Raw genomic sequence first — 26,897 nt, 5'->3', positions numbered from 1 at the left:
CAGTTTAAATTGAAATGGCTGTAACTGATCTTTTGTGCTTACAAATGAAGACTATTTTAATAATAATCTGCTCCCATATGGCAGAAACATACATCGTTGTATAATCCTTTGTCCACAAGACTCTCACAATATGTTCCTCAGGCTGAAATGTAGAGTTATTACTTTTTCCTGGTAGCTGGGGAAAATATTATGCAAGATTTCCTTTCTAAGTCACCTCTGAGATTTTTCCTTTCACATTCATACTGTTGAGTCTTTAATGTGAACTTTGGGTGTAACTACAAGAGCCTTTTTGCTTGAATCAGGAGCACTTTAGTCCTTCTGAGTGAAATCTCCTTTTTGTTCCTATTTATTGCTCCTTGATTCGCGTACATATCAGTTACAGGAAAAGCCAGCCAGAAGGTGGACTGGGTGAGTACAGCTAGCATGCGTAACTGCAGACAAGGTCTTGTTTCATGGGACCTGATGAGAGCAATTGAGCTGCCATCTCAAGTGTGGTCAACCTGGATTCACTTGGCCTTCAGTGCCAGTTGTTTCCCTTCAGTTTTGTGCCTTCTATACCCCGGTGATTGCTGTATCCTCTTATGCACAGCTTATCTCTTTATGCACAGCTATCTGTAACAAAATGTTGTTTAACACTAGTAAGACACAGTTCTAAAAGCTTTGGACCTCCATGCTGTAAATGAGGGGTATATTGACCAATATTTTCCTTTTTGTCTGTCTACAGTCACCAACTATAATAACGTGGTAGAAGCAAACTCAGATTCAGACGATGAAGATAAATTGCATATAGTGGAAGAAGAAAGTGTAACTGATGCAGCAGACTGTGATGCTAACGTGCCAGAAGATGACTTGCCAACAGACCGTACATTATTACCAGAAAACAGTGAAAGAGAAGGGAGTACAAACAGTGGCTGGGAAGACGAAGGTATGTTCATTTTCACTGATGATGCTATGTAAAGAAAGGTTTTTAAAATGAAGATTCACTAGAACATTTTTTGGTCGTTTTGTTACCAACATTGTTCTCAGGCTAAAGGATGAAAACACTGCACTACACCAGCTACTAAAAAGGAGAAAAATGATTGCTTCAGCTGAACCCAGGACACTGAAACAACATGTGATAGTCACAGTCAAAAAAGAGGTTTTCTAACATATTTGTATATGTATTGTAATATATTTCATGTTCTTCTTTAATATTTGAGGCAGATTCAAAGCTGCATTCATTCCACTGGCATTGTTAAACAGGAACTTCAAATGTAGATTCTCAAGGGTGATTAGAGACTAGTCATTTGCTTTTTATTTTTCTTATGGCAGGTCTCTGCCATAGCTCCCTGTAAGGTTCAGGGTTTGCTCAACTTACAGAGTAAGCCATAAGCCAAAACCATGAAACAGTAATACTCAGATGTAAATTTCTCCTTGTAAGCTGCCTCTGCCTTTTCCCTTGTAAAATATTATAGTAGAAAAGTTTTAGATTATTAGGTTTAGAATTTGCTCTCTTATTCATAATGAATCTGTGTTTCAAAAACACTAAAAGGAGGTAAATGTTTCACATATTATGCAGCAGCTTTAGAAGCTGAAAATTTGAAGCAATTAGGAAATAGGCCTTTTTTACTGTGGAAGCAGATCCTGAGTTTCATAATATCACACAGCATGCCTACATTTGAGCCAAATTGGGATAAATGCACAAATTAGTAGAAATTATTGTGGAATTTGGCCTTATTTCCCTGAAAGATAAAGAATATTTTTTGTCATATCCTTGTTTGTGTCTGATCTCAAGCCACAATTCTTTAGCATCTACCTTATTAAAACTGGGAGTTTAAGATCAATTGCACAACCTCACATCTAAATAAACAGAAAGCAGTCATATGGTCCCTAACTGCAATCCAGCTGAGAGAGAGCAGCTGAGAGTTCAAAGAATAGCATCAGCTCAGCCTGTTTTTACATAGCTGCTATTGCCAAGATATGCTGTGCAGGGAAATGAGTATTTTGGAGCTAAATTATTATGTAGGTAATTTTCTTAGTTCTTGTAATATCTTTGCTCTACTGCAGGCTGTATCTATCAAGAATTGCAGTTACATAAAAATGGGCTGTGTGTAGACTATTTCTTGAACCCTTCAAGTGTAAGTGTAGGAAACCTGAAACAGGGAGTGAAGAGCAGCACTGCCTCACAGAGGTGCTGGGTGAAGACCCTTTGGACTGAATTTGCTGGAAATGTACCTACACACAGGTAGTCATGACACAGTGTCTTTCATCAGAAAACCATCTGGGTTTTTTCAGAGTTCAAGACATGGGGTGGCATCTTTTTTGACTCCTTATTTCAAATGTACTATTTTTAACCTTTTAAAATTAGTTTTCTAAAATGAAGCATTTGAACCAAATTCTACTGTGATTGTAGAAACACTATGTAGTCAATGTTTTCTCTGCCTTGGTCATTGCTGATGAAGACAGGCTTTCATCAGTGTTTATACAGGCAAAAGATTAAATAGTTACCATACACGCTTGCTCAAACTACTGTAAATTTCTTCTGTAAAAATTATGTATTCTGAAGCCTCTTTTGTAGCAGTCTGGTGATGACTGTATGAGAAAAATTAAGGCTACATTAGATTTTACAGGGCTTTGATTTGCTGTGGTAAAGTACTCTTTATTATATCTTTCCTAAAAGGAAAGGTATGAGCTCAAAATCATTAGTCTTGGTTGCACATTAGAAATTGGAAGATTTCTAAGAGAGGAGTATTGAATACATGATTTCTTTCATGCAGGGAAACGTACTGGCATAGGTGTCTGTGCAACACTAATACCATCTTCAGCACTAGTGATTATTTTTAGAAAACATACTACAGCAGTTTTAGTAAGTTGTGTTTTATCATTAAAGTAGTACTGAAAGTTCTTGGGTTTAGCTGAACCTGACAGAGTAAGTTTTTTACATATTTATTTCATTCACAAATGCCCAGGAATAGAAACAACACATGTAACATTTCTTCATCAGATTAGTTTCTTTCCGTTTCCAGTCACTCTAACTTTCTGAAAGACCTTCGGAACAGGTGTTTTAAATATAAGGTGTGTATCTCAAGAGGTTTCACAGAAATGGTCAAATGGGTTTGAAAAAGTGAATCACGAGTATCCTGCACAAGTTCTTGGCTGTACACCAGCATTCATGTGTGTGATGATTCTGTAATGTGACATGTTTTTTCTTTAGTTTGAAGTAAAACCTACACTACAGGTGTTTGGGGTTTTGTTTTAAGTAAGGGTTAAACTTACAGACTTATTATGTTAATCCATTTAAAAATCTTTATTATGTATTATAAGTATTTAGCAATTCTAGAGATCTCAAGACCTGGAAATAAGATCTCTTTGAAAAATTAAAAATTTCAAAAAACTGTCTAGACCTTGAAATAACGTTTAAAATTTAAGGAAGTTATGTTTTATGTTTAATTTCTTCCTGGAACTCAAAAATTCCTTTTAACTCATAAAATTTTAGGTTGAGCCTATGTGCTGTAAGATGGACTGTGTTCTTTCTATGTGGTGTGGTGGGTTGAAGAGCGAGGTTGCTGTACTATTCTTTATTAATTTCATTTAGGAGGAAGGCTAAACAAGTGTGGCATCTTTTTGATCAAGCTTTTACTCACATAAGCAAACAACCAGGCAATACTGTAAGCTGTAAAGAGTGCTTGCTTACATGCATATCAGAAAATTAGCTCTAAAGAATTTAAATTAGAAACTCTTGATGGGCTTTCGAGTTTGTTCCCTTCTCTGAAGATAAGACTGCAGTGAAAGTTTCAGTGAAGTCTGACTTTCTGCCTACAATCAAAATTTCCATTTGCTAGTGGTTTTAATTTCATCAGTGTCTTACCCATGTAGAGATCTTTACAGTCAGGCTATAAGGCAGTGATTGTGTCATGCATGTTCGCTGCTAATACACAGTGCTGCCTGTGGTCTGAAAATCATTAGTGTTTAACCCTGGGAAGTCTCACTGTATCTCTAAACAGCTGCTCATAAGCGATGATGAGATACAGAAGTCCAAGATCATGTTTTAAAATTACGTGGTATGTCTAGATGTAGTGCCAAGATGGATATTCTTGACCTAGATGTTACTCATGGAAACCTGTATTTAAGCTGTCATTCAGCAGTTAGCTCGGATTTCTTCTGGAATTCAGAGCTGTGACTTCTGCTTGGTGGAACAGCGGTTTAAAATCTGTTCACATTCCTTTCCGTTGCTTCCCAGCAGCTGTATTTGCAGCGTGGTAATTGGCCTTCTGAAGGGACAATTGCAAAGTTGTCTTCCTATGTGGACCATACATAGCTACGAAGATGGAGCTGTAATTAACATTTCTCAAATTATTAATTATTCCTACAGCATTAAGTAAGATCACTCCCGGTGGAAAAGGGCTCCTCCCTGTTTTACACCCCACTTTTAGATATTGCAAAGAGGCAGTACCAAGCAGAGGTTCTGATTATTAGAATTGAGATGGTTTTCAACTTCACTGAGATTAATCTATAATGTCATAAATTCTTTGACATTCCCTTGGGAAGCATAACTTTTATTTATACTGAAGCAAATGGAATTTACTAGCAACACTATAATTTAAATTTCTATGAGTAATAACTTACTGATATTTCCCTCTCACACAGAGCCTATTTCATAATGGAGAAAAGTCACAAACCCTTTTTAAATAAAATAGTGGGTTTGTATCATGATTGTTTTTAAGAAATCAGATTTTGGATTTAAATTTTGCATTGCATTCTGAACCAAATCTGTGGTATCGTGAGCCAAAATTACAATTAGTTCAAAATCCAACATAGATTTCCTAAGCACTGACAGAACGGCATCTGTGTCCTTTCCAATAGGAACTTCCCAGTTCAGGTGACCCAACAAACATAAATTAGGAACAACTTGGGCAGTTTATTGATTTGAATCCACAACTATAGTGAGTTAAAACTTCCATGCTGCATCCTTGAATGCTGCAGCTCAGCAGGAGATGGTAGAGTTTTGGAGACAGGTAGGCTCCGCAGCACTAGTTCTGTGAACATCTGGTACCTGCAAATTTTTACTGAATATTGGAATCGATATATGAAACATTTTTGTAGTGCACAGGTGATCTGAATTGGAGAGCATGTGTTTAAAATCTTTGTTTGTTTAAGCAATGGCAGCCTAAAAGTGGTTTCTAGATGATTTACAAGAGAACACATTAGGTAGCTGTTCACAGACTTGACCAGCAAACTGTCAGTCATTTCAAAAAACTGCTAATTGGAGAAAACAGTTTTTTCATGTATTTGTTTTATGATACTTTGGTTTCCAGAAATAATATTGCAGTGTATCATAGATCTACATTTGTAGATAGGGTTATTTAAGCAGCTGACTCTCTATTTGCTGGAGAAATACACTGTCCTCATCCTTCTCTTAAAATTATGGTTAGTGTTTAATGTTGCTACCTTTTAAGATTTCATTTCTGTGCTCATGGAATATCTTTGTGGTTCAGCTGATTGCACTCTGCTGAAATAATGTGCAATCCATATTTTTGAAAGAACATTGTGTTTAAGTGCAGTTCTTCTAAACAGTACAGAAATAGGAAAAATGCTGAAGAAGTAACTCAAATATAAGCTGACCTTTGAAGGTCCCTTCAAACCCAAACTGTTCTGTGATTCTGTGATATTTACGTTGTTGAGGTGTGTGTGGCTTTTTTGTGTGTGTTTTGGGTTCTTTTTAAATATTAATTCTTCTTTTTGTGAAATGTACTATTTCAGCTGGAAAAGAAACGAAGGAAATCCTGGGGCCTGAAGCTCAGACAGATGAAGTTGGATGTACAGGTATTTATTTGTTAATCTGAGTCCTTTATTCATAAAGTGCTATTGAATTTGGGCTAGGTGACTATCCTCTTGAAGTCTTTGAAGTTCTCCCATCTCTCTTTATAAATTGCTTTGCTCTTCCTCAGTACATGTCTTAAATTGTAAACTGTTCTAGCTGAGGAAGAATAGTCTGGGCTCCTTTTGGATGTCCTGGGTCTGGAGGTGTTGCTGACTAGTGACACAGAGCTGCCCCTCTCATGAGGGCTGGCTACAGCAGCACATCTCCTAAGGGCAAACCAAGGTATAGCATTGATCTTGCATGTAGCTAGTGTTTTAAACTAATAAGGAATATACCAAAATAAACTTAAGCTCATACCGTATCTAATTATCAACTCCTCTATTTATAATGATTATACATAAGGTAGAATAAAATGTATACTTCAGTTTAAGAACCAAACAAAACCAAATGCTTTGTTATTTTGTTATTTCTCTGATTGACAAAAAAGTAACTTAAAGCCCATCTGCTTTTAAAAATATTTTTATACTTTCTTTTTTTTTCTTTTAATGCCCATAACACTAAGTAGTTCAATGTTATCAGGGTAACCTTTATTTAATGAATAGGTAAATTACTTTGGTATGTTTAAATCTGTAGATTCACACATTCTTTTTAGTTACTACAAAGTCAGATGTCTCCAAGCAAGTATGAAGAGCTACATCATGTATTACAGTCTATATGTGAGAGACAGACACATGGCATAAGAAGATTGTGTCAAATTGTAAATGGAGTGTGTGACTTCACACAGGGAAAACTCCTTCCTATTAAAAATGTACCTCATATTATTAAAAGTGGAGGAGATTTATCGTGATTTAATGTGCCACAGGTAGAGCTCTCATAGAGTGTTCCACCATGGTAAAAGTAAACTCAATGAACTATGTATTTAGGCAAGTACTTGGTAGTAAATATTTATCATACAAACATAAAGTAAAATATTTATTATTTGTCAAAATTGAAATATAGTTCTTCATTTATTGTTTTCTTAAGTTTTAAACTGGGAAATGTTGAAGTATGTTAACTAGATCTGAAACCTTTTTGATGGCAGAAAACAAGCCACTCAAAGTTCATGTTTGCTGCATTTCAGCCAGCCCACTGGTTTATCAGAGTTTAAATATCTTCTGGGCTTGCACTAATGAGCAGGTCTTAAATACATTAAAAATTATGTCTTGAAGGCAAAAAAATTTACATTTGCAAACATAGGAGCCAAGATTATAAGATGGCCTTCAAACTACAAGTGCTAAATTAAATTAAGGGGAGCTTTTCAGGAAGTTGAACAGCTAAATTTGAAATGATAAAAATGCACTGAGTTGAAGAGCCAAATGTGTTCTAGTCAAAATGTTGTTATACCACTGGTTCTCTGTTTTAAAACTTGTCATATTCCTTAATCTAAAAGAGCTTGAGCTGTACAACTATTTGTAAAGAGTTTTGAAATCTGCAGGTAGAGGGTGGTTTGGCAATGTCAATTCCTGAATCTCATTTATGTTCTTTTTAAACTATTAATTTCATGTCTTGTTTCTTGTTTTTCACTCATAGTAAAAGAAGATGAATGTGATTCTGATGCAGAAAATGAACAAAACCATGACCCTAATGTTGAAGAGTTCCTACAACAAGAAGATACAGCTGTTATCTACCCTGAAGCACCTGAGGAGGACCAGAGACAAGGCACGCCAGAAGCTAGTGGGCAGGATGAAAATGGTAGATATACCACCAGTTCAGTTCTGACAAATAAGTTGTACTAACTACTGGACCCAAACATTCCATTCTATTTTAGAAGACAGCAATGCATATACATATGACTATGGGGAGTGAGGGAGAATCTTAGTTAAATAATTATATGAGGATGGGATCATCATGCAAAAAACAATACTACTTGATTTTGTAGAACAAGACATGCACTGGGGTTCAGTTGTATGGGCACCTAATTGATAATCCTAAGTAACTGAAAATAAAATTCAAGCTTTCATAAATCATTCAATAGCACTATATGAAAGAACAGAACAAATATTTATTAAATATAATGGGAGTGAAGCAAGATAGTGTGATTTTATGTAAGAATAACTTCAGGGGAGTTGTTAACACATTCCTTTCCTTTTTATATTTCTAAACAAAACACCCAAAAGGACATATTAAATAGGAGTTCTTTTATTAAGTAGCCAATCTATGACAGGCTTTTGGGTATTTTCCTGAAAAAACAGCAGTGGAGAAAAAAGAAATATTGTTTATGCAGAAATATTTATGTGAAAAAAAAGACCTGTTATTGTTTTTACATAGAAGTCTTTTTTTCTCAAAGTTTTGTGCTTAAAATGCTCCTCTGAGTGAGATGAGAAGTCATACTTTGTTCAAGGTGAAAGACTGAAGGCTTCTTCATCATTAAATATTTGAAGGCGAAACCTGTTCAGATTGGTCATGCATTCTGTTCTGCTTTCTGATGTGTTCAGCTTTCATAACCTGTGACAACTGCAGTTTCAACCAGAGTGTGTTCTTTTATTGTTGTGTTTAAGATTTGTCAAAAGAAAGTAACATCCTCCATAAAGGGTTAGGAGTTGTCTTCCAGTCATTTAAAAAAATGTGCATAACTGACAAAAACCTGTCATTGTAGCTGTATTACTGTACTGGCGTCTAAGGGAGAGCAGTGAATGGGTTAACACTAACAATTTTGTTCTGCTCTTCAGGAGATTTTTTGTTATTAACGATTTAAAATAAAAGTAAATTAAAATATTTGAGAAATTTTAACTGTGTATATGCCTATTCATATACAGAAATAGGACCTGAATTACAAATATTTTGTGGTATACAAATTTTGCACAATTCAATTAAGATACAAGCTCAACAGTAGCATCTTAAAAACTACAGGTAATTTAAGATGTTACTCTATGGTTGCAGTGGTGCAGATTGTCAAGTTAGTTTTACAGCCTTGCAATATAATTTCCATGTAATTATTTTAAAAATACACATTTTCATCAAAAATTTAAATTGGAACTAGCTCAGTAGGTTAACAGGGAAGTATTTTGAAAACCATGATGCTGAAAAATAATGTTCAGTGTTTTGGAACAGAACATGCCAAAAATATAGTGATATTTGCTAAAGATACATGATTCCAAACCAGGGGACTAGGCAAGGGAAGTGACAGAGAAATAGAGGCTTTGGGAAACCACTGCCATTTTGCCATTTGCTCCAGTGGAACAGAATTTAAATTAACACATTTCAGTCATTTTCACTGAGTTGTATTTGTGCGTAAATGTAGCATTCTTTATGTCAGGTGAATTGAATTGTAGATGGAAAAAAGAGGATTGAAAGGAGGCATGCTGTATCTATGCATGTGGAGACAGGTTAATTTTTGGACAACCTGGCTAATCCAGGAAAAGCAGAAAGGAGTAGAAGAACACAAAAAAACAGTGGAATACAAGTGTGACCTTGACTGTTAACATAACAAGTGTAAAAAAACATATATGACAGAGAAGGTGTTGGGGTTTAGTAGTAATGAAAAATGGTCTGACTCTTCCTTTTCACTGTTGCAAGAACAATGGCACATTTAGTAAAAATAAAGTCAGTAAATTCCACACAAACAAAATGAATTACTACTTTATAGAGCATATAATCAGTCTATGGTGATACCTCCTGAAAGAGAGGTCATGGAGATAAATAATTCAGAAGTACTTTGTAAAGTACTGATTAATTTTATGGGTATTAATATTGTTTTTAGTTCTGCAACTTAAGATGACGGTACACACAAATTTGCCCTTCGTGCTTCAGAGCATAAAATGATAGTCAGTAAGGACCTTCCACCTTCCTCTCCTGCTGTCACTCAGCACAGCATATAGGTGCATCCTTGCAAAATTTGCTTCCCATTTCCCTTAAAACATGGAAGAGTAGCATGGTCACTGAAGGATATCATGTTGTATAAATTAATAGTTTAACCAAATACACCAAGCCAGACATTTATGCAAGCGCTTTTGTCAATTTATAAAAAAAAAGTTCTTTTCCAATCCTTTAAAAAAATTTATTTTTCAAGGATAGAATATGTTACTATTATATGAGGCTAAAAATATGCTAATAAGAAGAGATGGACTTAAAACTTCATAAATGTTGACTTCTCAGAAATAGAGTTGTGAAATTGATATTCAGCTTCAATCTGATTTCACTTTGTCCTGTACCGATACAGAAGTAACTTCATGAAAGCCAGCAGAATAAATTCTGCGGATCGCATTAGAATCATATTTATGGCCTCATGTTTGATCTCTCTCCTTTCTGATCTGCAGACAGGATGTCCTATTAGCTGGTGTATAATGTGTCATAGAATCACAGAATGGTTTGTCTTGAAAGGGACCTTAAAAGGTCATCTCATCCAACCACCCTGCAGTGGGCAGGGACATCTTCAACTAGATCAGGTTGCTCAGAGCCCTATTCAAGCTAAGCTTGAATGTTTCCAGGAATGGGGCATCTGTAACCTCACTGGGCAACCTGTTATATTACCTCACCACCCTTGTTGTAAATTTCTTCCTTATATGTACTCTAAATCTACCCTCCTTTAGTTTAAAACCATTACCCATTGATGTATCGCTACAGGCCCTGATAAAAAATCTGTCTCCATCTTTCTTGTAAGTCCCCTGTAAGTACTGAAAGGCCACAATAAAGTCGTCCCAGAGCCTTCTCCAGGCATAAAAACCCTAATTCTCTCAGCCTGGCTTCATAGGAGAGGTGCTCCAGCCCTCTGATCATTTTTGTGGCCCTCCTCTGGACCTGCTCCAACAGGTATAAGAATTATAAACCACATTTCTAGGATTTTTTTTTTTTTTTTATTTCAGTTCTCTTTTTCACTTGCAATTCTGTGTTAGGTAAGGAGAAAGAAAAAAATATTCTCTGCAACTTGTAAATATTATTTATAATATTTATAATATCAGGAGCTGAAAATAGGATGCTATTAGTTGTTTCAGTGATAGACTTAAATTTGTAAACAGGGTTTGAGAATTGTCTGTGATTGAGTCAATCAGATCTACAAAGATTGCTAGATCTTAAACTATGTTTCACAATTTTCAGACCACTTTCTAAACAGAAATACATATATATATAGAATCTCTAGTGCTGTACTGGGAAGTCCAGCAGACTAAATGATAGGTGTGAGTTTGGGTATAGTGTTGAACTTTCTGCAGTGTGCACAGGGCAGTTGTACCATAGTGTAGTTAGTAACATAACACGTGTGGAAAAAGATACAAATTGTCATTTTTCTAAAACAGATGGAGCTTCCAGCAGCTGTGTGTTTTCTTACAGTAATATATGTAAATGTAAAGCATGTCTGTTGATTGTAATAAGTTTGGAACTTACATTTATTTAAATATGCTCTATTGTCTCTCATGTGTAGGAACGCCCGATGCGTTTTCTCAGTTGCTTACGTGCCCATATTGTGATCGAGGGTACAAACGTTTTACCTCTTTGAAGGAACACATCAAGTATCGCCATGAAAAAAATGAAGATAACTTTAGTTGCTCCTTGTGCAGTTACACGTTTGCGTACAGAACACAGCTTGACCGCCACATGACGTCACACAAATCAGGAAGAGATCAAGTAAGTGGCATATGAATTAAGCATTTATCATCCTCTGTAACAACGCTGTGATTTGTTATGTGAGCAAAAATGTACAAAGCAAATAAAACTGTTCACATCAGATTGTCTGCGTGCTGAAGTCCCCTCTCTGGAGTACACACTTAAACTTGCTGCTGAGGTCAGGCTTTTTCCATAGATGTCAACGGATGAGATATGAATTCCTATGTTTTAATTCATCTAGGCATCTGGTTGGGTTTAAATTTTAGTTTTCAGAAGTGCTTTATTACATTTATAGGTACTTAGTTTTTTTCTGTTCATTAGCTAACATTATATTAAAGTTGTGACTCTAATCTCATATCTTCAGTGAAACATTTCTTTTTCATAAATCCTGTTCGGCTAATTCAAAATTTACTTTACTCATTTTTGGCCTCTCCCTCTTTTTTTTTTACTGCTTTTATCCTCATAAGTTTTTATCACCCCCCCCACAATTACATACTTCCATAGCTTCTGAGAGGTACCCAGTGGCTTATGATTGAAACTTACTGAAACAGTCATGAATTACCCAAGCTAAAAAGATACATACTTTCCACCACCATGAAAAGAAACAGGAGAGAAACATCACAGAAAGACAGGAAACAGTGAATAGTGAAAAGAAGGTAAAGGGGAAGGTACTTCAGTATTTCTTGAAACTCCCAACCAACCAATATTTTATTAAACTGAAAGGTTGTAACACAGAATAAAGGAAATGCTTTTTTACACATTGCATATTAATTTCCATTCTACAAAGTATCACTAAATCCAAGAATTTAGCAGGCTTAAAAATTCATTACACATTAATATACATTTCTATACCTGAGTTTTTACATTCATGGGTAATTAAATAGGAAAAATTGTTACAAGTATTGGCTATCCCACTGCAAGGATTTTGCTCTCTCACAGGGTTTGTAATAACCTCACCTGCGTATTCTGGCGTGGTAGTTCTTTATTCAAATGTATTTCTCATGAACAATTTATTTGTCTTGCTGTCTTATTGGCTTGGCTTCCACTTCAGAGTTAGTTTCATATACATATTGTGTTTCTAACTATAAAATCTATTAATTCTTTTGTATAATACTTTTTTGTGAGCTACTGCATTTTTCCAGTTTTTCCAACTAGAAGCGTAAATGCGTAAGAATAAAGTAGTTGGAGAGGTAGAAGCCTTTCCCATATTTGCATATAGTTTGAATGAAAAGGTAAAAAAATACCAAGTGATGAAGTGATCTCAGAATTGCTACAAAGGAAAGTCTAAACTGTATTCCTGCAGATACATTTCAATGGGCACAATTGCTTTTGATAAATGATGTTTCTTTGAAGTATCTGGAACTGAATATTACACCCATATAAGTGTATTTTTTTCTCTAGAGCCATAACCAGAATTAAAACTATAATAGTGTAGATACTTGGCAAATTTGGAATACATATTTGTTTATGTTATTGTCACAAAGGTGTCATGTCTTCAGAACAGGCTTCATGTGCGTGTATGTGGTAACATCATTTGTGTAATGCAAGATTAACTTTTTGCCATAGTAGGTGTAGACATCCTGGTTGTGGATCTTAAACAGCTGCATCTTCAGAACTTAATGTGTCATTCTTAAAGGACTTCACCTGAAAGCAGATTATATGGGTAACTTTGTTAGCTGGTTAATGTCCACCATGTGACTAACAGTTTTGTAATTGTTCTGTACAAGGAAGCAATGAGCAAAAGTAGTATCTAGTGTAGTGAAGGCAGTGGAATAGGTATGTTGACACTGCCTTCCCCTGAGGAATGGAGATAGGCCAAACTGTAGCTACTTCTGTGAGAGCTGAAAACCATCCTCACCTTCTTCTTCCTCCCCATACCCGGCCTCCTCATGGCTCTCCTGGCTGCTCCTACACCACTAACAGTTGGTAGGAGGTGATGCTGCCTATATATCATCTGGTTTCACACATGAAGCACCAAATAAAGATGTTAAGGTATGAATAAGTGCTTCTTATCTTCATGTTACTTTTCTTCTCATAAATTTACAAGGCGCCCATAGGTAGTCTGTTAAAATTTCGTATTGCTCTGGACTCCACTGAGAAATGGCAGTTCTTGAACACCATGCTCAAACCATCTCTAAAAAACCCACGATGTAACTGTAATTCCTATCTTCCAAATAACTTTTCAGGTTTTCCGTTAATTAGTTTTTGTTTTCTTCTGTGAAAGGAGTGAACTTTAGCCCTAAGCATGATAAGTGATGCATGGATGCATTAGTGGCTAGTTACAAACCTTAATGTGGATGTTTCTTCTTTTTGTCCTTAAAGGAATGCAGAGGAGTATTATTGGATGGTGCAGATAATTCTTTAATAAGAAGAAAACAGTTATGTACAGTGCATTTAAAAATGTAGCACACACCAGAAGCACAAAAAATGTGGATATAACAGTACTGAAAGGCGAAAAAACATTTGAGTAAGAGAAAATTGAGAGTGAAAGAGTATCAAAGATGGTACTTTAGAGGATAGTTGTGATTTCTTAGTTATCTTAAAGAAAAGGTCCTGGACACTAACTCTAAGGATATTACAGATTTATAAAGAAGAAAAATATAGGACAGACACCAAGAAAGCTGAATAAAGAATTGCAAATATAAGAAGGTAAGGCAAAATAGATGGAAACACTGCCTAGCAGAAAGTTCAAAGCAGCTTATAGCTGTAGCCAAGAAAACAGGAAAACTCATTAAAAAATTGCTAAGAGGAATATGGGCTTCCATTCTTTGGAAGCAGGACATTGAATTTTAAAGACTGTAGCAGAGTCATTTCTGACAGATTGAATACACGCCCTAATATTTACTGTGAATATTTATGTAGTCCAGCATCTGCAATAGCTGTATATAAGCTGAGATCCTTTAACTTGTATCATCTCAAATCAGACAGTAGTAACTGATTCTCTGCAGGCTTAGGTAAATCCTGACATGGTCCTCTAGACTCAGTGAAGTTGGATGATTAAAGTGAAAGGTAGTGAGTCAGGCACAATCATCTAGAACATCATCTTCAAGGGACTTAGAGAGCTGAAAAGTTGTGTGGACTAGCAAGAGACAGCTGACAAAACCAGAACTAAGGGTCAAGTACTAATCAGGATATGTCAGAGTGACAGCCTCACTGCAGAGCCTGGCAGGAGGCAGGAAGGAATCCACCCTAAGGAGGGTGAGAGCAGTATCTGCTGAGAAGTTAAAACTACAGCTTAACCAAATGCTTATCCCAAGGAAACTGTCAAATTCAAATACTTGGAAGCAAATTTAGATTATCTTGTTTCAATTTGTCTTGTTAGCATCTGTAGCGGACAATGTGTAGAATGGGGAGGGCTGATAATTTGGACAGCATATCTCATAGCAGAGTGCTCAGATTTTCATCCAGCAAACTATACAGCTGCGCATTCTTCAGATCTAAAGACATAAATCAGTCCAGGAACATCATCCTGCCTTTTTATTCATCCCTGCTTCTCCAGCACACATCCCAGCCCCCAGCTGCTGGTTCTACACTTGGGGAATAGCTTCAGCACCCAGTGAGCATCTGCTCCAGTGCTGCCAACCGCAGTAGACCAGACTTAGGTGTAGGAGCTCCCGACCATGGTTTTGTGCCAGAGGCAGGCTGTTTGCCTCAAGTACATGTATAACTTTATTAATCAGTTTATGAAAATACTTACCCTGGTTACCAAAAAATGTACAGCTGCATCCAAATGGTGGCAGAGTATCTTTTTGCAAAGCGAACTCTACTTAGAAAAGAGACACTGTTTTATTAAATAATTTGCTTGAACACCAAATTTCTAATTGTTCCATTTCATGTTGGTAATTAAGCTGCTCCAACTTCTAAAATGTATAGATTTATGCTGTTTGTGATAAAATTATTTATCTTGCATACACATCACATATATACTACACACTTTTACATTTCTATCTTAGCCTTTGTGGTTTTTAAAGTAGTATAACAATAAAGAAAAATGAAAAATAATTTGGAGCTTAACAATAAACTCTCTCACAAGGCAAAATATAACAAAATAAGCACAAAGTTTCAATGCAAGTAGTGAAGAGGTTTGATGCTGTGTACTTGGAAAGTCCTTCCATATTGTTATTTTAGTTTTTGCATTTATTTTGAGAATTCATTGTGACTGGGAGTGCCTTTGTTGTCATTGAACTGTCTTGAGCAATCATGTGGCATCATTAAAATAGAGGAATCCATGGCCAACTGTAAGCACTGGAAGTATGTAAATGGAAAAATCAAATCAACTGATTAAACTTTAAACGGGCTTTTATACTCTTTAATGTTTCTCTGTCTTGTGTGACATATTCTGGGGGGGGTGGGCTTGGGTTTTTTCTTGGGTTTTTTGCTTTCACAGAATTAGCATGGAACTTTCAACTCATATAACATGTCAATGCAAGCTTCATCCAAAGTTGGGAGAAGGGCCAAATATATTTTGGGGGTTTGTTTGTTTTTATTTTATTTTTACTATACCAGACTTTTTCAGAAGACACACGTGGCTCAGTTTTAGCCGGACTTCTAATTTGTTTCTTTTTCATGCATAATGCATATCACCTTCAGTCTCTTAAAACTACGCTTAATTCTTTTCAGTTTCGTATTGCATTTTCTCTGTTACAATGTGAATATACAAAGTGTTTTTCCAACATGCTGTCCTGTGCAATAATTATGAATTCTTTCTTACAGAGACATGTGACACAGTCCAGTGGTAATCGAAAGTTCAAGTGCACTGAATGTGGAAAAGCTTTTAAATACAAACATCACCTAAAGGAACACCTACGAATCCATAGTGGTAAATAAACTAAGCATTGAATTGTGTACTAATGTTGCTATTTCTACTTTTTATAATGTTGATGTGCTATCAGTCTTGTAAGTGTAAGTTTAAAATACTAGTATTTTCTCTTTTTTATGTTTTCCGTCTGGGACTTCAAGCACTGACTGCAGCCTTCAACTGTGGGGAGGAATTATGTAGAATAACTTGAGCATTTGCAGTTGGAACTTAAGCTCTGACAGTTACAGAAAACTTCACTTATGGCAGAAGAAGCAGGGGCGTCCTTGTGGTGCCTTTTCACTTGTCTATTTTTTCTCAGTGTTTGCAGTTCATTCAGCATGTTATGAGCCTAGAAAAAGCTGTGCTTCCCACTGTGGCTGTGATTGTCATCATTTGAGACTAGTCATATGAAAATAGGCTCAGGACACAGATCTAGGATTGTGATATAATCTCACAACAGTTTCAGTTTCTAAGAAAAGGTCCAATTTATAAGAAATTTAATACGTAATAATATATTTTAATACATAATATAACAATAAGTTAAATGTGGTCGCCCAAAAGAGATTCACAAGTTCTATCTTTAACACAGATGTACCCATTGACAGGAAATCTGTAAACAAGTTTTTAGGCCATCTTTTCCTTCCTTACCATGCTTAACCATGACAATATCAGTGAAGTGCACTTCACTTATAAGTCCTCCCTCAGCAAACATCATCTTCATTTCATTTCTAGAGGGTAGTGGCACTGTGCCTATGAGTGGGAAAGCCTCAGTCAATGTACTTTTCAATCTGAAAGCAAAACAGCTGTTTCGGCTCTTTCCTTTTCCTCTGTAGCATCATCCGCTGAAAAGCCAGCTCTTACTAGGGGTTTAGTGACTGCATAGTTGTGTGCCTCTTCCTGGCGATTTAACCTGACATTCAAATGAAGGCAAATACACATCTGTCTTCTACCTGTATCTGGTTTGCCTTTATTTAAACTTTGCCTGGATTTCAGGTGATGAATATTGTATGAAGATCCAGACACAGTGTATTTGAGCTTGTGAAATAAAATGTGTATAGCTCTTTGTACAATTATGATTTGTATTTATGGCCTTTTTTTCTTTAGTTAATCATATCCTTTTTTTTTTCCATTATGAAATTTATGTACCTTCTGAAATTAGTAGTTATACTATTTGAGCAGAGTTAAATAAAATCTTCAAGTGTCATATAGACTGATTTATGTGACATGTGGACAGTTACTGGGAAATACTGCAAAATATCATGATCATGTGGGCTCCATTCTAGATCTACTAGTGGATCATAAACTCACTAAAGGACTCTAAGATCAGAGCTATACATGACACAGTTGCCTTTAGCGATTAATTAACTGTATACAATAATTTTTCAGTAGGACTCTTTGAGAGGTCGTGTTGATGAAGTTATGCTGTAACCTAGTAAAATGTTGCATATGCCTTTTTTCTTCTTTTTTTGTCTTTAGGAGAGAAGCCATATGAGTGCCCAAACTGCAAGAAACGTTTTTCCCATTCTGGTTCATACAGTTCACACATAAGCAGTAAGAAGTGTATTGGTTTGATGCCCGTGAATGGTCGAGCCCGGTCAGGGCTCAAGACATCTCAGTGCTCCTCCCCTTCCCTTTCTGCATCACCAGGTAGCCCAGCAAGACCACAGATACGACAAAAGATAGAAAATAAACCCTTGCAAGAGCAACTTCCTGTTAACCAAATTAAAACTGAACCTGTGGATTATGAATTCAAGCCCATAGTGGTTGCTTCAGGAATTAATTGTTCAACCCCTTTGCAGAACGGGGTTTTTAGTGGTGGTAGCCCATTGCAGGCAACCAGTTCTCCTCAGGGTGTGGTGCAAGCTGTTGTTCTACCAACAGTAGGTCTGGTGTCTCCCATAAGCATCAACTTAAGTGACATTCAAAATGTACTTAAAGTGGCAGTGGATGGTAATGTAATAAGGCAAGTATTGGAAAACAATCATGCTAATCTTGCATCCAAAGAACAAGAAACAATCAACAATGCATCTATACAACAAGCTGGCCATTCACTCATTTCAGCTATCAGTCTTCCTTTGGTTGACCAAGATGGGACAACCAAAATTATCATCAACTACAGCTTGGAGCAGCCAAGTCAACTTCAGGTTGTTCCACAAAATCTAAAAAAAGAAAACTCTGTTCCTACAAATAGTTGCAAAAATGAAAAATTACCAGAAGATCTTACAGTAAAGTCTGAGAAAGATAAGAACTTTGAAGGAGAGACCAATGATAGCACTTGTCTTCTTTGTGATGACTGTCCAGGAGACCTTAATGCACTTCAAGAATTAAAGCACTATGAAACAAAAAATCCTTCTCAGCTTCCTCAGCCCAGTAGAACAGAAGCTGAGAAGCCTGAGTCCCCTGTCCCGTCAGAAGCTGGGGAGAACAACTTATCTCCTGGTCAGCCACCTTTAAAGAACCTTTTATCGCTCCTAAAAGCGTATTATGCATTAAATGCACAACCAAGCGCAGAAGAGCTTTCAAAAATAGCAGATTCAGTAAACCTACCACTGGATGTGGTAAAAAAGTGGTTTGAAAAAAATGCAAGCTGGACAGATTTCTGTGCAGTCTTCTGGACCATCTTCTCCTGAGCAAGTTAAATTAAGCAGTCCTGCAGATAATGATGATCAAGCAGCAACAACAGATGTAAGCAAGCCCCAGAACAACGCAAATAACTCCGAAAGTTCTGTCAGTACAACAAAATCTCAGACTGTACCTGGGGGATCAACTCTGAATGGTTCACGCAGTAGCACGCCATCCCCATCGCCACTAAACCTTTCTTCATCAAGAAATTCACAGGGTTATACGTACACAGCAGAGGGTGTACAAGAAGAGCCACAAATTGAACCTCTTGACCTTTCGCTACCAAAGCAACATGGAGAACTGTTGGAAAGATCTACCATAACTAGTGTTTACCAGAACAGTGTTTATTCTGTCCAAGAAGAACCTTTGAACTTAACTTGTGCAAAAAAAGAACCACAAAAGGACAACAGTATTACAGACTCTGATCCTATTGTAAATGTAATCCCACCAAGTGCCAATCCCATAAATATTGCTATACCTACAGTCACTGCCCAGTTACCTACAATTGTTGCCATTGCTGACCAGAACAGTGTTCCATGCTTGAGAGCTCTTGCTGCCAATAAGCAAACCATTTTGATTCCACAGGTGGCTTATACATACTCTACCACAGTTAGTCCTGCGGTTCAAGAAACACCACCAAAACCAACCCAAGCCAATGGAAATCAGGTACTTTGGTTTCTGTATCACTTGTTATTGTGTATGATGTATTCGTTCTGTATCCATGCTGAACTAATTGAAAACTGTCAAGATAAATAAAAATGTAAATATAAACTATTAGGCTTATTCGGCTTGATTCTTAATGGATGATAGATGTTACTGTTATGTCTTCTGTAAAGCTAATAAGTTCAGGCAGCTTGAGTCCAGACTTACAGAAACTACGTAGTTCTGTGCAGGGACAAGTTGGTTCTTCACCATATTCAGTCATTCAGAAGTGTCTTCTAGGATATTAGGCAGTCTAATCCTCCTGATCAAAAAGCAAAGTAAGGCCATGACTTCTGTTTCTTGCTGGATCTGTGTCATCCCTCTCCCCACATTCAGAAAATAAACTCGCTGGAACTTTGGCTACTTCCTTCACACTGCTCTGCTTTCTTGGCTTGCAGAGTAGCTGAATTTATCCTTACCATAATGGTAAGGATAATGGCGCCATAATGGCACCTTAAACAAAATTCAGGTGTATTCTCTTTGGAAGTCACTCATCTGCCATTCCTGTATCCTGCTGTGTTTCTCCCTGGGTACATCTAGATGTGACCTGATCTGATTCAATCCTCCTGAGAAACACCTGTGTACGTTGAGTAGGGACAGAGCAGAACAGAAAAGTGGCTCATGTAAAGACAGATTTCCAATTAAAACTTTAAAATGCTTTTTAGCATTTCATGCAGGCTTTTGTACTGCCAGAGGCTGAGGAGCCTTGAAGAGTTACGAGGTTGCTTATATGTTAAGCTTTATTAGGCAGACAACATTTGAGCTAAATGTACATTTTTATATTCAAATTTGATAATATATGATAAAATTAATTGTGTGTAGTGATATTACTGATATCGGTAGAAAATACTGTGCTTCTTACAGATGAGCGTCAGCACTTTAAATGCTTAGCAATAAACAACAGTTAGGAGATTTTTAAAACTTTTTATTAATGGAACATTTGAAGTCCCCCAGATGTTGCTTTATTATTTGTGATAGTTTTATGAGGAAGAAGGTAGTAAAATATGCAAACTCGAATGGTAAGTTAAATAGCTTTTTGTGAAAACTACAGCAAAAATTAGTCTTAACTGCATAAAATCCTTGAGGTAGCAAAATGTAGGTGACAAACGTAAGTTGAAACATGCAGTTAGATACCGAATTTACTCTTCCAACTTGCTGGTGTACTTTATAGGTCTGTAGTCTTCTTTTCCTTCCTAACATCACATTTATTTTATGGGCCCTAAAAATGATGTGTCAATGTAACTTAGATGTGGCCAGCAGTCAGATTTGGATGTGATGAAAGTCAGTCCCAGTGAGAATTCTGATTCTGTACAGTGGCAGGGACTGCAAAGCAGAGCAATGCAGCAGAAGATCTTTTTGACCATGTAAGTCTAAACAATTTAGTTTGGCTGTTTATGGAACTGGATGAGAATAAGAGTGTGGCTTCATTTTACATTTTATAATATTGTGTGCTGCATCCATGCATTTTTCTTATACTGAACTAAATCTTTTTCATAATTTTTCTTAAGGATGAAAGGCAAGACACTAGCTCAGAAGGAGTATCAAATGTAGAAGATCAAAATGATTCTGATTCAACACCTCCAAAGAAAAAGATGAGAAAGACAGAAAATGGGATGTATGCATGTGATTTGTGTGACAAAATATTCCAGAAGAGCAGCTCATTATTGAGACATAAGTATGAGCACACAGGTATGTACTAGGAAAAGCAGTTTCAGATCGTTATTTCATACAGTGTATAACTGATAATCTCAATTGGAATCCAGTTCTCAGAAAGCGTAGGCAAGTGTAATAGTCCTTCTTACAATCTGTGCTCAGGTGTCTTTAGGAACCTGTGTTTTGTATATTTGTTTGACAACTGCAATTCTACGTTTCTTTAATTTTTTGAGACTTAAACCTTGAATAGAAAAAGCGGAATTTCTTCCATCTGGACAGTCATCTGCAAGCAACAGCCTGTAGTCAAGGTTGTATTACTTCTAATTTAGCTTGCCTGGTTATGAATTAAGAAAAAATAAAAATTAAAATAAAAAATTAAGAAAAAAGGATTGTGTGTGTATGATACCTTACATGAAAGGCAGAAAGATCTCTCTAGCACAGTGGGTTTTCAAATTAAGCCACATTTGTAATGATCTGAAATTAACAGCCATTCATCAGATACGGAATCTGACATTTTTGGATTTTACTTTTATTTTTAACTTTTCATAGTTGTTCCTTTTGGCTCCAGTTCTGCTATCTTTAGTCATTTTTAAAAATAACTGTTGATCTCTTATTTCTTCTGTGATGGCTTAATTATTTTTTATTAATTGTTTAGGTACCTGTATTATCTATCTGCATATTAATGTTCTAATTTCATCTTACAGATGGAATTTAAAAGATAAAAAATCCCCATCTGTATTCACCACTTGATCAAGTTTCTCAAGTTGTATTCATTAATGCTATTTTCATCCTTTCCTGTCCTGAGACTCTTAACTCCAACTTTACATAACACAACTCTTCTTTTCCTTCTACTTTTAAATGAAGTGCAGTATTCAGAATCGTAGAATCATTTAGGTTGCAAAAGACCCTTAAGATCATCAAGTGCAACCATTAACTTTACACTGTCAAGTCCACCACTAAACCACGTCCCCAAGTACAACAACTACACATATTCTAAATAAATAGCTCCAGGGATGGTGACTCAACAACTTCCCTGGGCAGCCTATCTCAGTGCTTGACAACACTTTCAGGGAAAAAAAAAGTTTCAAATATCCAATCTAAACCTCCCCTGGCACAACTTGAGCTCATTTTCTCTCATTATATCACTTGCTGCTTGGGAAGAGAGAGCAACATCCACCTCACTGCCTGTTTGGCATAAGCTGACATGGAGGTGTTGATAATCGCTATAGTGTGGCCAAAAAAATGCTGACTGTCTCTCATGGGCCAAGACAGTGCAAAGTTGTTTTGCATAGCAGCTTTGAGTGTTGAAATCAAAATAACATTGCTAAGTTTATGCTGTGCTCATAAGAGACTCTAAAAATGAGGCAACAAAGTAACAAAGTAGAAAGCTACAAAACAGAGCAGAAAGAGAACTAAGTGAAACAAAGCAGATTTGCCATATTAATATTTGTGTAGTCAGCAAGTTTTGTACCTAAGGCATTTGCCTGTGCCAGCCTAGATTTTAGAATGATTTTTTGTTTACCTAGAAGGTGGAAGAAGGAATTGGTACACAAAAACCAACATAAAAGCTTAGTTTAGTTTAAATTTCCATTGATACAGAAAAGTCAGAATGGTTTTGAATCAAAATAATGTTTATTGCAAGAAAAATGTCTCCTTTTCTAATTTACTTATATTGTACTTTTTTGTGTGGTAAAAGTTACACCTGAGAATCTGTCCTTCAAATTTCCTAAAAAACTTACAAATTACCCTTGTAATTGTGATAATGTACCCTTGCATCTTTTGATTCTCAGGTGAAAAATTCAGGGTGAGAGTGCATGGAATATACTGTCTTGTTAAATAAAATTAATTGTTGGTAATACCTTCACCAACAGCATTTTACGATAAAAACAACAGTATAATTCTTTACAACTGCTGCTACAAGATGCCCAACTGTTTGTGCCTTATTTTGTAGGTAAAAGACCTCATGAGTGTGGAATTTGCAAAAAAGCATTTAAACACAAACACCATTTGATCGAACACATGCGACTGCATTCTGGGGAAAAACCCTACCAATGTGACAAATGTGGAAAGCGGTTTTCACACTCGGGGTCTTACTCTCAACACATGAATCATCGATACTCCTATTGTAAAAGAGAGGCAGAAGAGCGTGACAGCACGGAACAGGAGGAGACAGGCCAGGAGGTCCTGAATAATGAGCATGCTGGTGCCAGGGCATCTCCATCGCAGATCGACTCAGATGAGAGAGAGAGTCTAACCAGGGAAGAAGAGGAAGACAGTGAAAAAGAGGAAGAGGATGAGGAAGAAAAAGAGATAGAAGGACTTCAGGAAGGAAAAGAATGTAGGAAACTACAAGAAGTAGAGGATGAAGAAGAAGAAGAAGTAGAAGAAGATGAAGAAGGGAAAACTGAAAGTAACAAGAATGATGAAGCTGTAAATCAAGCAAGCAATGCAGAACCAGAAGTTATACAGAATAATGGGCAGGTGTCAGAAGAAAAAGATAAAGCTTAAATGATAGTTTTTTCTATAAGGAAAAAAAAATTGGTAATGAAGTTTGTTCTATATTATACATGCTTTTCATGGAAACGCAGTAGCCTGCATACTGTGATTTCTGTTCACTACTGTGTAAAAAAATATATATATAAAAAAAAAGAAAAAGGAAAAAAAAAAAGAAATCCAGGTGTGCCTGAACCTCAAACTTAGTAATTTTTCACACAGTTTTCAAAGTTAGGAACAAGTTTATAACATGAAGCAGATTAGAAAAATACAGTGACTCTGGAAGCAAAGATTTAACAGGTTTTAGGAAACCTGTTTTGTTAGACAAGCATCTGGCATTGTTTGTTTTATCAGTATTAATTTCCATTCTTAAGTTGATTAATTTTTAAGCTGTACAATTGGGAGAGATTTATATGATTTTTTTTTTTAATGGTAAAACATTTCCTAAATCCACTTCAGTATTTTCTTATATTTTAAAATGTGAGAACTTCTGCACTACAAAATTCCCTTTTGCAGAAACCTGTAATGCAGTTGCAAACAGTGCTTGGCTACCTTTATAAATTCAACCTAGAAGGTAGCGGTTTATGACATTAGATGTTGTAGTAGAGCATATTCTCATTTAAAGTGTATTGTTAGCCTTAAGAAAGCAGATGATAGAAGAACTGAAGTTTCTTACTCATGTGGTTAAAAATGTAGTTGAAAGGATTGTTGTTGAGTTCTGATTGCAGGGACTAACAGTGTTAATACTGGTAAGGACAGCAAAGTCGTCAAAAACAGTGTTTGTAATTGTGTTTTGAGTATGTAGTAACAATATGAAGGATATGATATGAAGCTTTGTATCTCCTTTGGCCTTATGCAAGACCTGTGTGCTGTAAGTGCCATTTATCAGTATTATAAAGGTTCTAAGCAGCCTTTATCCAACGCGTGGCCTACAATAACTAGCATTTGTTGATTTGTATCAAACTTCTAAACTAATCATGGGGAAAAAAACACTCAGCCATCAGAGAAGTAAGAACACTGGTATATTTCATTATTTAATTATTTGGTGGTATTTTGGGTTAATACCTGACTTGCAGAATTTCTCTAAAATGATTACAAGGGAAATTTTCTAATCTGCTTTATTGCTTTATTGGTTTACTTTAATTTCAGACACATACATGACATGTTATCTGGCTCATAAGTATTTTCAAATGTTAGTTATTATGGACCCCATTTATTAACAATGTTAGCTGATTTTTACCTATCAGTATTATTTTATTTCTTTTAGTTTATAGATCTGTGCAACATTTTGTACTGTATGTCTTCAAACCTGGCAGTATTAATACCCTTCTTACTGACATATGTACCTTTTTAGTTTTAGAAAACTTTTATATTTATGTGTCTTATTTTTATATTTCTTTATTTATTACACAGTGTAGTGTATAATACTGTAGTTTGTATTAATACAATAATATATTTTAGTATGAAAATTTGGAAAGTTGATAAGATTTAAAGTAGAGATGCAATCGGTTCTCTTGCATTGAGATTTGATTTAACAGTGTTATGTTAACATTTATACTTGCCTTGGACTGTAGAACAGAAGAATTAAAATGGGAATGTATTAATTTTACAATTGCAATCAATTCATTTTACCTTTACCCAGTTTTTAATATAAAGCTCTTAAATTTTGAAATTCACTGTGTGACTAATAGCATGATGCTCTGCAGTTTTATTAAGAGATTAGTCTAACCATAAACCTCTCATTTCCTTAGTAAGCCAAATTAGAATGATCTTATAAACAGTGTTGGGAGCAATGTTTAACATTTTTGTGCCAATTTGTTCCTGTATTCATGTATGTATGTTACAAATCTGAAACTTCATTTTTAAGTTCCTTGTTACATCATGGTCATTTTCTAGTTTTTTACCAGACTCCCCATCTCACAATAAAATGTGTCAACAAGTCTGACTTACTGTCATTATTCTGGTCATTTAGAAAACGGTTTTAAATTATTTCTATGAGATGCTATTCAGACAGTTCCTGCTTCAGTGTCAATACTTGGTTTCAGTTCTGCATAAGGAGCACATAAGTGAAAGGAAGGTTTGACTGTGTGCAGGCAGAGGAATCGCTGCATTAGTTTATTGATTTACCAGCCTTAGTAGAACAACTGAGTTTTCAGAATGAACTGTGTGGGTTTGTGATTTTTTTTCCCCCTCTTCTATCTACATAATAAGAGTTTAATGCTCTCTTTCAATATGACTGCTTTTAAAGGAAGTAAGCTTATAGTTGTTTCCTCGATTTAGCAATAAGGTAGTGAAAAGATTGATGTATATATTGCTCTTAAACTTTCCAAAGATATGGCACTAACATTACATAAGATTGCAGCAGTGTAAGTAAAAAGGCTTGAAAGTTGTATTAAATATGCTTGTTTATAATGTTTTGCAATTTAAGCGAAGTTTAGGGACTGTTCTTTAAGAAACATTCCGTTTTATAATGATTTCCTAGAAGGGGATTTCAGTTGTTAATTTTTTCACAAACACCATATGATTTATTTTTATATTCACATATCTAAGTTTTGAATAATTCTCAATCTTATTATCTCATTATATATATTTTATCTTATCTCATAATTATTATAACATTAATACATACAAAAGATTTATCCCATGTATTGTTTCGCTCTGTCTGTATTTTGCTGTACAGTGTACCAAATATTGCACTTTTAGGTGGAATAAGCTTCTGACTCAGTAGTATCATTGAGAAACATGAGAAGGCTGTTTTGAAAAAAATAATTATTTATATTGCCTCAATAATATCGGGTTGTAATTATTATTGTAACAGAATCGAACAGGTAGGTCAGGATTTCTTGCAGGTAAAAACAACTTCTCTCTGTTCTAGGTAATGAAACACGCCCTTTTTAAAACTATTTTAAGATTTTTCATGTTCCAGGAACATCCCACTTGTCTATAGTAATAAGCCCAGGGAGACATTTGTTGAAATGGGAAAATTTTGCTGTCTTACTAGTAATAGAAGAAAGAATTTTAATAAATCCAAAGTTAAACTTGTGAAAGGCCAGTAACTTCCATTTCCAGAACTTTAAATGATGCAAGAGAAAACTATGCATGTATAGAGAGCAAAGTTCAAGCAATTTTGATTCAGGAAATGTTACCAGTTTTGTAGAGAAAATTTATATTCATTACTTAGACTGTGAAACCCTCATCAACATTTTTATCTTCATAGTGGATTGGTGTATTGAATTTTGCATCTGTTAAGCT

General features: G+C 35.7%; 1 protein-coding gene across 1 annotated transcript; it reads left to right on the top strand.

Moving 5' to 3' along the window:
• Nucleotides 1-729: 729 nt before the first annotated feature.
• Nucleotides 730-25,590, top strand: ZEB1 (zinc finger E-box binding homeobox 1). The gene is given in 9 exon segments (XM_031052538.2): nt 730-925; nt 5,740-5,802; nt 7,370-7,531; nt 11,196-11,398; nt 16,091-16,196; nt 17,652-18,751; nt 18,753-19,463; nt 21,008-21,188; nt 23,104-25,590. Coding segments are annotated over 6 exon segments (2,685 nt in total). The 5' UTR covers nt 730-925; nt 5,740-5,802; nt 7,370-7,531; nt 11,196-11,368; the 3' UTR covers nt 23,661-25,590.
• Nucleotides 25,591-26,897: the final 1,307 nt, after the last annotated feature.

This window comes from Melopsittacus undulatus, chromosome 1 (genome assembly GCF_012275295.1).
Source record: "Melopsittacus undulatus isolate bMelUnd1 chromosome 1, bMelUnd1.mat.Z, whole genome shotgun sequence".
Taxonomy (NCBI): Eukaryota; Metazoa; Chordata; class Aves; order Psittaciformes; family Psittaculidae; genus Melopsittacus; species Melopsittacus undulatus.
The sequence above is the reverse complement of the archived record's forward strand: the minus strand, read 5'-3'. Positions and strand labels throughout refer to the sequence as shown.